General features: G+C 54.1%; 1 protein-coding gene and 1 long non-coding RNA gene across 5 annotated transcripts in view; one reads left to right on the top strand and one right to left on the bottom strand.

Moving 5' to 3' along the window:
• Nucleotides 1-2,005: 2,005 nt before the first annotated feature.
• On the bottom strand, nt 2,006-8,782 carry LOC130542170 (uncharacterized). Of its 2 annotated transcripts, none has more exons than XR_008956533.1 (3): nt 8,523-8,782; nt 5,975-6,519; nt 2,006-5,863 (listed from the first exon to the last, which is right to left on the bottom strand). It is a non-coding gene; the product is annotated as an uncharacterized LOC130542170 (long non-coding RNA). The 2 variants fall into 2 exon arrangements; XR_008956532.1 differs by having other exon boundaries at nt 6,368-6,519.
• The window catches only part of PFKFB3 (6-phosphofructo-2-kinase/fructose-2,6-biphosphatase 3), a 75,692-nt gene continuing 72,049 nt past the window's right edge, over nt 7,759-11,401 (top strand). For 2 of the 3 annotated variants that reach the window (XM_048219458.2, XM_048219457.2), the window contains exon 1: nt 7,763-7,868. In XM_048219458.2, the coding sequence (XP_048075415.1) occupies nt 7,853-7,868 (16 nt within the window). In that variant the 5' untranslated portion in view covers nt 7,763-7,852. Of the gene's footprint in view, nt 7,869-11,401 lie in introns of all 3 variants that reach the window. The other variant, XM_044392061.3, reaches the window with a different exon arrangement.

Genomic DNA, 11,401 nt, shown 5'->3' with positions numbered 1-11,401 from the left:
ATGACCAGGGAGAAGCCAGGTTCCTGGGGCAAGGCCGTGGCGCAGTGAGGACAGCAGCCTTGGTCGGGAGGCCCACAGTGAGGCCTCTGCTCTGTGACCAGGCACCCAGAGCAGGCCAGCTCCCTCGCTGAAGCCGGCTTCGTCGGCAGTGAAATGGGGCGAATGTGGGAATCCAACATTTGTCAGAGCGCTAGGAGAAAACAACAGAAAGCCTGCTCAGATACTGGCACAGGAGCGAGCTTCCTGAGAGCAGCCTGGTGACATTCTAGAGTCATTGAAGGCTCTGATGTTTTCAGTGGCTCCCTCCTCAATGCCACCCCAGCCCTGGGCTCAGCGGGCTTCAAAAGGTCCAGGTTAAGGCCTGTGCACAGCTCACAGAGGCCCACCACTGAGTTTGGAGGCTCACTTGCCCGACTTTTCCTTCTGAAGAAAGGGGTAGCTGTCCCTGAGTGGCAGGGAGCTGGTCAGCCTCACGGCACACTTCCCCAGCTGCCGCAGCTGCGCTGGCCTGCCACCTACGGAGCCGGAGCCGGAGCCACAAGGACAGGTGAGCAGTGAACGCAATGGTACGCCCCTGCCACTGGGGACATCAAGGATCGGAGCAGAATCTGTCCCCTAGAGACAACATCCTGATCTCTGAAACCACCTGGAAAGAAGATAATTAATTACATTACAAAACAGTCAGTGCTGTACATAGGAGTCGGCTTAAACAGGAGGATTTTGGGGGCAGGGACCTTAAAGCATTTTTTAAAATATAAATTCAATTAACATATAGTGCATTGGTTTCAGAGGTAGAGGCAGTGATTCATCAGTCTTGTTAAACACCTGGTGCTCATTACAAAACATACCCTCCCCAGTGTCCATCCCCCAGTTACCCCATCCCCCACGCCCTCCAGCAACCCTCAGTTTGTTTCCTAGAGTTAGGAGTCTCTTATGGTTTGTCTCCCTCTATGCTTTTCTTATTTTTCCTTCCCTTCCCATGTGTCCATCTATTTTGTTTCTTAAATTCCACATATGAGTGAGACCATATGATATTTGTCTTTCTCGGATTGACTTAATTCGCTTAGCATAATACCCTCTAGTTCCATCCCCATTGTTGCAAATGGCAAGTGTCATTTTTTTGATGGCTGAGTAATATTCCATTTAAACAGGAGGATTATTAGGGAAGGAGGAGACCCTCTCTGAGCCAGGTCAGACTGCTTTGGTGGGCGCTGGGGAGCCCACATCCTCAGTGCAGGTAGGCCATGCCCCCCACCATCCATAAACTTCTTGCTAGCTTGTACCCATTTATTTGGTTTAAGGAATAACCTGTGTGGGTTGGCCGGAATCCCACACGGTCCCCAGCATTCCTGGGCCCAGCGTACACAAATCTTCCTGCTATTCAAACACTAATCTAGGTACTGCCATGAAGAGAATTTGCAGATAAAATTAAGATCCCCAATCGGCTGAGCTTACGGGAGGGAGATGATCTGCACAGGCCCGCGTCCTTTAAGGCAGGGAGTTTTCTCCACGGGTCCCAGAAGAAGAGGTCAGAGGTCAAAGCATGAGAAGCAGTCGCCTGGCCTGCTTCGGTGGCTGACTTGAGGACTAGAGGGGACCACGTGGCAAGAGTGCAGGCAGCCTCTGGGAATGGAGAGTGGTCCTGGCTGACAGCCAGCAGGAAAAAGAACTTTATTCCTGCAACCACGGGAGCTGAATTCTGCTGATGGGAGTGAGCTTGGAAGCAGGGCTTTCCTCCAGTCTCCTGATGGGAGCTCTGCCTGTGACCATGATTCCAGCCTCCCGAAAGGCTGAGCAGAGACCCCAGTCTCTGGGGTCTTCCGACCTACGGAATTGGGAGTGAATAAAGGTGGTGTTTTAAGTCACTGAATTTGTGGTGATGCGCCTCCTTGTGCTGCCTGGAAATTAGGCAGTTCCCATCATTAATGGTAATTAGTAGCTGATTACACAGCCAGATCAGTTTGGGGGTTCTCTCACTTAGTGAGTTCTGCAGCCTCTATAATTACTTTTTAATTTTTTTTTTACTTTTTATTTTGAATTTCAAACTTACAAAAATATTGCAAAGAAGACAAAGAATTCCCACCCCAACCCCCAATTCCGAGATGTTACGTAAGCAGAGTACAGTCACCCAAATCCGGAGATTAATATCGGCACAATACTAGTCCTGCTTCACCCGCTGTCCTGCTAATGTCCCTCGTGTGGCGTGGGGCACCGTCCAGGGTCACCCGTTCCATTTGGGCTTCACGCGTCCTCAGCTGCCTTCCAGCAAGAACACTTCCTCAGTCTGTCTTTGTCTTTCCTGATTTTGACATTTTCGAAGAACTATTTGCTAGTTATTTTTGTAATGTCCTTTATTTTAGGTGTCTCATGTTTCCTCATGGTCCAATTCAGGTGATGCGTTTTGGGCAAGAACACTACACGAGTGAGGTGTCCTTCCCAGTGCATTATATCAAGAGGCCCCTGATGCTGATGGGGTCCATTACTGGTGATATAGACTTTGATGATGTGGTCCAGGCGGCTTCCAGGTTGCTCTGCCGTAAAGTCACCATCTTCCCCTTGGTAATCAATCCATAAGTACCTTGTAGGAGATACTTTGAGACTGTTCATGTCCTGTTTCTCGCTGCATTATTGCTCGCTGATTTTATCACCCATTGACGGTTCTTCTGCGAAACAATTATGTCTGTGCTATTTGCCAAATGGTGACTTTTCTAGCTCCATGATTCCTTCTACATCTGTTTGCCTGGATTCTAATCATTCCCATAAATTCTAGAATTTGTGAGGAAGAGCTGTCCCTCCTTCCCTATGTATTTATTCAATTTTTTATTTATGTCAGTATGGACTCAAAGATTCTCACTTTATTCTATGGGTCACAATCCATTACTATGATGATTTGTCTTCTTGCTCAGATTGGCTCAGAGGAGCCCTTTCAGCTTGGCGTCTGTGCCTTTTGGACACGTCCTCGTCACTTGTTGGTACCTCAGCAAAATGATTACTTGTTTTCTGGCACCACAAGATGTTCCAGGCTCCTCTTGTTGTTTTCCTGTTCTAACCCTCCAAGGTCTCTCGGTTCCTTCAGTCAGAGTCTGGTATTTAGAAACCAACAGCCATGAGTTAGATGTGTCCATATAACTACTCGTAATGTTTACAGTTTTCTCTAATACTGTGGAGCATTGATTCGTTCATAGTTACATGGTTAGACACACGTGCACCTGTACGTGCACGTGCACACGCGTGCACACACACACTCACATGCTGGTAATGGACAGTTGAGGAGCTCATCTTCAGGCAGCTGGATTTTCTTTGTTCCACTTGAGCCCATGGAAGCTCAGCCCCAACATTCCTGGGCCAGCCCACATGCTCCTGCCCTGTATCTTCCAGATGCTCCCCATCGCTTCTCTCCTCTTTTGGGACCCTTCCCTCTCATTACCCCAGAGACCCTGCTTCCAGCTCTAATAATACTAATATTAATAATAATAGCAGCTAGCTTTCATTGAGCTCTTGTGCTCTAGGCAAATATGATTTTATTGAATCCTTATAGCAATCCATGAAAAATGTATTATGCCCATTTTACAGGCAAAATACTGAGGCTTGAGGAGGGTATATCATAGAGCCTAGGAAGCCATGGCAGGGATTCTTAGCCAGTCTCTTCTCCCCACCCCCACTCTTTGTATGCACCCATCCTAGGGCTGGCTGGCTGTAGGTCTGCCTTTTGGCAGAACCCCAGGAGCTGGAGAGCTTAAGGCAGCAGGAGCTTTAAAGCAAAGACATAGCATGCCCAGAGGCATAGAGTGGGGGGGTGCCCAACAGTGGGGACAGCCCCTGCTGGACTCTCCATACTGGGGAAGCTGGTGGAGGTGGGGGCCGAGCTCTCAAGTACTTCATGGGCCCTGCTGGTCCCTGTCCCCAGGCACGCCTCTTCCTTCCTCCTTCACACACACTTTACCACTGTTCCCTGGCCCTGATCAAAAGGTTCCCTCTTCCTATGGCCTGAATTCCTTCATTGGAGACAAAACCTTATATTCTACAACTACAGAGGAAAGGCTTGAAAATGCAAATACCTGCTAAGGAAGGGCTGTGGGTGGGAGGGAGGAATTTCCAGGGTAGAAAGCGTGAGATCTCTTCTGTTTGAGGGTCACCCTTCCTTTGGAAAGAGCATGAAAGCCTTCAGTTTGGTCTAGGAACTGGGAAAGAAATCTGGGAAGAAGCCCTTTGCTTCCTGCAGTAAGAGAACCAGAGGCTACGGGCCTGACACTTCCTGCCCCAAGAGCCTGGGCGGGGTGGCACCCAGCGGGGCACCGATGCCAGAGGGTAAGAGTGGCTCATGCCCTGGGTGAAAGGAGCCCGATTCTGATCCAGTTCCCATGGGGCCCTCACCCCACAGCCCAGTTCCACGTCCCTCTCTGGGTCTCTTAGTGCAGTGTGGCAGTGGGAGAACTAGCAACATCCTTATCACCTGAGAAGCTTGTTTGCCATGCAAATTCTTGCACCCCACCCTAGACTTACTAAATCAGAAACTGCTGGGAGGCCCAGCCCTCTGTTACAAAGCCCGCCCTCCAGCCTGCTCTCCGGCTGGAAAGTTGGAGCGCCTCTGCCCTCAGGACCTCAGTGACCAGATGATGCTATTGATGGCAAGCGTTCTAAAGTGATGGTAACTGGGGCCTGGAGGATCCTTTGAGCCTGGCCCGCCAATCCTCATCGTTTCCCCGTGGTTTCAGCCACAAGGCGAGATTTTCAGACACCACTTTGATGTGTGAAGAGCTCCTCAGAAGAGCGGGGTTTAATCAATAGTCATTAGACTGAGAATAGAAATGTCAGCGGACACGGTTGGAAGTTCGGAGAGCGATGACGAAATGACTTCACTCTACGACTCAGACTGTATTATTGACAGCACCTGGGAATATATTCGCAATTTTAAATCGTTTCACTTCTTGCCTCCACGTTGAAAACCAGAACGTCATGTCCCCCTACCGCAGCCCATTTTACCAACCTGTACTGGGTCCTGGCTGTGATGAGCTCATTCTTGAGCAAATCCAATTTTTCACGCCACTCATTTTATCTCTTGTGCGAACTTGCTGAGGCCGTTCCCTGCCTTGTGCAGAGGACAAGCAGAAACACTCTTCGGTTATGAAATGTCAACATCAACCGTCACTGGCTGACTCTGGGAGCGAAAGAACAAATGTCCCAGGGTTATTAACAATACCACCCAACGTCTGAGAGGGCTGCGCTCCAGCATGACAGAAGCAAGACAGCGATGAGTCCCATGCTCTTGTTCCTCCATCGGATGACGCTCCAAGTGGAGAGATCAGGCTCTGTGGGTCCGAACCAGTTTTCCTCACAACACTTCTGATGCCAGGTGTGTGGGGTTTCCACGCCAACAAGCAGTTGTCTAGGTGTCCTGCCATCCGGTTCAGTTCTGACACGACTCCCTGGAGTACAGGGTAGGTGAGGGCTCAGACCCACAAGACCACCCCTCACTTCAGATGCCAGTGCAGCTACTGTGTGGCCGGGGACGCACTCTTCCGTCCAACTCGGCTACAAAGTCAGGGGTCTCCACAACTTTCCCTCTTTCCAGTTTGATAATTGGCTAGAACTGCTCCCAGAGCTCAGGAAAGTGCTTTATTTGTTATTATCAGTTTATTATAAAGGATACGACTCAGAAGGAGCCGAACGGAAGAGATGCCTAGGACAAGGTAAGAGGGGAGAGGTCCAGGGGCGCCTGGGTGGCACAGTCGTTAAGCTTCGGCTCAGGGCGTGATCCTGGCGTTCTGGGATCGAGCCCCACGTCAGGCTCCTCCGCTGGGAGCCTGCTGCTTCCTCTCACAGTCCCCCTGCTTGTGTTCCCTCTCTCACTGGCTGTCTCTCTCTGTCAAATAAATAAATAAAATCTTAAAAAAAAAAAAAAAAGGGGAGAGGTGCATGGACCTTACATGCCCCGAGCACGCCACCCTCCCCGCACTTCCACATGCTCACCAACCTGGAAGCTCTCCGAACCCCGTCATTTAGGGTTTTTTCTGGAGGTTTCATTACGTTGGCGTGACTGACCCCTGGTGATCTGACTCAATTCTAGCCCCTCTCCCTTGACTGGAGGTGGAAGGGTGGTGTTGAAAGTTCCAACCCTCTAAGCATGATGCGGTCTTTCTGGCCACCAGCCCTAGCCTGAAGCTGCCTACGTGCCCCAGCCACCACCAGTCGTTTCGTGGCGTGCAAACATTCTCTCATCCCTGTGCAGATTCCAAGGGTCTCGGGAGCCATGTGCCAGGAACTGGGGACAAAGACCAAATATATATTTCTTAACTGTATCGCAATCAGCCACATGAGTCCACAAGGCAGTAAAGATGCCAAGTACAAGGAAGAGAGGCCCACCCACCTCAAAGTGCACGTCCTCTGGCTTCACTGTGACTCGAAGCTGGACAGATCTGAGATGTGCAGTCTTGCCCACTTTATCTGGCCTTAGATAAAACTTGCTTTCCTTGGCAAGTGAGTCCACGGAGTAAAGTGCAAGTCCACCGAGTGTTACAGCTGTGGCAGGAAAAGAGTGGAGGGAGTTGACAATCTCTCAGAACACTGAATCTGGCACAGCCCATCCCTCACTTCCTGTTCCTCTTACACAGACTGACACCCACACTCGTGAGGCCTGTGGCACAGGAGCTGAGGTCTGAGAGCTCATGATCTCCAGCCGGGCCCATGCAGCAGTGTCTTTCCAGAAGGCTCTACCAGGGCCATCCATGTCCCAAGCCAACTGACAATACCTTGTCAGAACTAACAATGACTTCCTTCTCCCAGACACGGGCTCCCTTTGAATGTGGAGCAGGAGTTTGGACCACTACCATAAAAGATAGCAGGCCAAGAAACTGATTCTAAGAAATGATGAAAAACAGACAACCCACTGGCTCTGACTTTTCAGTTCACCTGGATGGGATTTTTTTCACTACGAAGAAAATGGGGAAATCGCTATTTGCACGAGTGTCCTAAATAGTAGATCAGGAGATTGTTCCTAACATCATTTCTTCAAATTGCAATATAAAATAGCACTTTCCACAGGAATTAACTCTCAGCAGAACAGAAAGATGACCTGCCTTTGAGATATTTGATCCCATCGAATAATCAAGCATTTCTCAGGTGCTGGCCTTTACGGAGGCAAAATGAGTAGTCGTGTGAGGAATGGCCTCCCTCCTCCATCTCTCTAGGTTACAGTTCCTCAAGTCCCATTATTTTTATTATTTTTGACATTTATCGACCTGTGTGTGAGGTGCTGTTCTAGTTCCCAGGAAACAGCAGTGACCAAAGGAGAAAACAATGTTTGTCAGAGGTGGTCATTGCGGGGGGGGGGGGGGGGGGGCGGTGGCGGATAATTCGGGGCAGGAGCCCAGGAGTGGGAAGGGTTTTGAATGAGGGTGGCCTGGGAGGCTACCAGAGATGCACTTTGCGGCGAGGGGGTGGGGTGACTCCCTCCAACCCTCGTTTCATTTCAGTTCAAGCCAGCCAGCCACTTGAGCCGTCCCCCTGTGCCTGAGGACGGAAAGATAAGCACGGGGTCAGGTTCCCCAAACCCTTCCTGGGAGGGCGTCCCCGAACCGCCCCAAGGAGCCAACGAGGGGCTCGCCCGAGGCCCCGCGGCGCGCCGGGAGCGCAGGGGTTAAGCGGTTTCCGCCGGACCCGCCCCGGAGGCTGCGCCGCCCGTCTCGCCGCGGTTCCTCCCTCCGGCTGTGACGCGCCCCGCTTTGCCCAAATATGTCCCTTTCCCCCCGCCCTCGCCCGGTGCCCGCAGGCGCCCCCGAGCCGCGGGGCTGGCACTCGGACGTCGCCCGGCCTCGGAGTCCCGGGCCGGCCCCGCGGGGCGCCCCCCTCCGCGATGCCCTTCAGGAAAGGTAGGCGCGGTCCCCGCGAGCCCACCAGCCCGCGCGCTGCGGAGTCCCCTCCGTGCGCGCGCCGCCCCCAACCCGGCCCTGGACGCCCCCCGCGCCGCGCCCCGCGTCCGCACTGCCCTCGGGTTCCCCGCGCCCGCCCTGCCCGCCGCCCCTGCCGCCGCCGCCCCTGCCGCCGCCGCACGTGCCCGCGCCGGTGCGGAGCGCGGGCTGCCGGGGACCGGGCGAGTCGCGCGACTTGGAACCGAGCCCCAGGCGCGCGGCGTTCAAGTTCGCGGGGCTGCCGGAGCAGGTTCGCGCGCGGACCCGCGGCCTGGGGGCTCTTGGGGGCGGCAGCTGCGCCGCGTGGGAGCCCGGCCGCGCGCTCGGGTTGCAGGCTGAGTCTGGGGGAGGGACGGCTGGGGGGAGGGCGCGCCGGTGTGGAATGCGGGTGTGTGTGCAAGTCCTGCCGCCGCCCTTTTCTGCCCTCGGACTCTTGGAGCCTCAGGTTCTTCTTTGGCAAAATGGACAGGAATAGGGACGACTGCGTGGGGACCGGTGGCACCGTGCACAGAAAAGCACACAGACGTGAGGTGAGGTGGCCAGGCCTGGGAAGGGGCCCTCCGGCCAGACCTTCCCTCGCCCGGCCCCCTGCAGGGAGCGCCGCACCTGGCCCACCTGCAGGCGTTTAGGCTGTTCCCTGGGGCCTTCCCCTCTGCGGGCGGTGGTGGCGCACAGGGCCTGTCAGGAAGCCCCGATGCTCCTGGGGCCCCCTGCCCCGAAAGGGGGTCTCGGTTGTATTTGGCCTCATTTTTCCGGGCAGGGTGATGGAGGCTCCTGAGTCGCTGCAGAGCCCCGCGGGAACGCTAGCCCGGGGTGGGGAGGAGGACTCAGTTTTACTCGGCAATCAGAGCTCTCGGACTCCTTCCCTTTTTTTATTCGGGTTGGGAGGAGCTTGGGTCCCCGTGACCCACTGTCACTCAAACCCAAGGCTTCTGCACCCCCACCTGAGCAGTAAGGGAGAGGAAGCCTCCACCCCCTCCCGGGTGCCTGGGACTGAGCTGTGTGGCCCTCTCCCTATTCCCTCCATCCCTGTCGTCTAGCCCTCTCTTCCCTTCCCTCGTATCTCAGGTTAATAGGTCAATGCTGTGGTTGCTGGTGATGCCCTGTTGGCCTTTGTCCCTTAAACAGAGGTTGCTAAGATGCCGCTGCGAGCTCCTGGTTGTGAAGGGGGATGACTGGCACTCCTTGTTCTTTGGGGGATGGTGACAAGTGAGGTGACCGCTCCTGAGAGCAGGGACAGAGAGTTCCGCGCGGTTCTCGGTCAGCTGATGACGTGTGGTCCCATGGTTACTGTCCTCAGTGTCTCCATTATTCCCCATATAACACGGTGCCCTTGTGTGGAGGTTCCCTCAGCTCTCACCTGACCGCGTGTAGCTGCAGCGGGAACAGTCGTGTGTGTGCTCAGTTTGCCCCTTCTTCGAGCTTGTTTCCTGTGGGCTCTGGTGGCAGCCTCCCAGAAGGCAAGGATGCTTGTCTGCCCGTCCCAGCACTTGTTGCAGGGGGGTGGGGGGAGAGGAGCAGAGGGGCGTATGCATCAAGGACGCAGTAAATACCTGGGCTGCTAAGTGATCCTTTCTGTGTGGAGATTTCACTTGAGGACAGCATTGATAGACCACACAGGACAAAACATTTGCAAACTGCTAAATGTTAAGCTTGCTTGCCTTTTTTTTTTTTTTTTTTTAAATGTGAGGAGAACATTGCCGCACGAAGGGAAAATGCCGTTCCTCCATTCTGTGGATGCCAAGTGCTGAAGGTCCCGGGATGTGAGGAGCAGTCCTAGCTGGGTTTTCCGGACGCTTTGGTGGGAATCCAGGGCAGGGACTCTGGAGGGCTTGGAGTCCAAGGCGGGACTTCCCACTTCACTGAGCTGCCATCTCCTGTGTAGAAGTCAGCACAGGTGGGAATTGCAGGGAGACCCGGTCTGTTCAGTACGGGGATGGGACGCCATCCGGAGCTGCCCGCGAGGGGGCTCAGCACTCTGTCCCTGGAACCGTCCAGGTCGTGGAGACTTCAGTGCACATATTCTTTTATATCTTTTTGGACTTTGAGCCATCTGAATATATTAGCTATTCGAAAAAAAGTAATTTAAGGAAAAGACTTTCCTGCCCCCCCTCCCCCCATGAACAGAAGCCTGACGGAGAAGGACTTCCTTCTAGCTAACCTCTAGAACGTTATCGGACTGCTCATGCCCTTCCCATGCTGTGTTTCTGTGTCCTGACAGGTAAGACTTTGGGACCAGCTCGGTCAGAGGCCTGGCAGGAGTCACCAAACACGTGACGTGCTCGTGCGAAGGGGGCGACTGAGGAAAGTTTAAGAAAGGGACTATTACAAAGGTTCGGGTAGGGCGTAGGAAAGCCACAGAAGAGAGTGCAGAACCCCAGGCAGCACCACCCCAGGCTTAACTGAGGAGCCGGTGGCCTGATTGGGGCCGACCCTCCCTTAAGGACTCCCGCAGCTGCAGCCCTTCAGAGAACAAACTGGGACAATCAGCACCTCTGCCCCTCCCTCCCCCCCGACCGCAAGGCATTGGCAGGTTGATGTCCTTGTAGGTCCACCTGCTGGGACGCGGGGGGGGGGGGGGGGGGGGGCTCACCTTTTGCGAAGGGTGATCTGGTGAGACAAGCAGATAACCTGCCAGGAGGCGGGAGGTCCTGTGTTGTGAGTGTGGGAGGAACGCAGCTGACGGCTCCAGAATGCAGAGTTCAGAGATTGCATGCTACATCATTCATTCATTCATTCATTCTCTAGATTGAGCGCTTGCTAGGCACCAGGGACACAGAAGGTGCTAGTTGAATAGGATTTGGCAGTTCACTCCCTGTAGTTAGACCTCCAGGGTCTGCCTCCCCAACGTGGTCCACAGTGCTCCAGTAATGTCAGGCAGAGGCCCCGAGTGTGAATAGATGAACAGATGTGGCTGAGACCAGCCAGGCCAGCAGCTGACAGTGACCTTCCCCGTGGGCAGGTGGGGATGAAATAGGAACGCTCACTTCTCTTCTTGGTCGGTTCCAGGGTGACCATGGCCACGGTGGGGGAGCAGGGTTGAGTCCCCCACCATGTGGCTGGAAGAAGTAGGTCTGGAGAAGTCGGCCTTGAGGTCGGTTCCAGTCAGAGAAGGAAGTGTGCTGCCGTGAGAACAAGACGGGGGTGGGCAGGAAAAGCTCAGGCCAGACACCCGCAGGACTACCCACTGGCCGGTGGAAGCCAGGACGAGCTGCGGAGATCGGTTGGGGGAGTTCGCCCTCTGGAAGCTTCCCAGATAGGAGAGGTGGCCACTTCTCCTGTGATTTGTGAGTGGCTCTGCTCGGAGGCTGGGGTCTTGACGAAATTCTCGAGGGCCCTTTCTGGTCGACAAGTCTGTAACACTGTCTTCAGAGAGCAGGGTCCCAAATATTCTGCCTGCCCCCCCTCAGAGGGGACAGGGGAATAGTGGGTGGAGGTCCTGCCTGACAGAAACCAAACTAATGTTACTGAGCACCCCCACACCCCAAGTGCCT

This window comes from Ursus arctos, unplaced genomic scaffold (genome assembly GCF_023065955.2).
Source record: "Ursus arctos isolate Adak ecotype North America unplaced genomic scaffold, UrsArc2.0 scaffold_30, whole genome shotgun sequence".
NCBI classification, from domain to species: domain Eukaryota; kingdom Metazoa; phylum Chordata; class Mammalia; order Carnivora; family Ursidae; genus Ursus; species Ursus arctos.
This window is presented reverse-complemented; position numbering and strand designations above follow the sequence as displayed.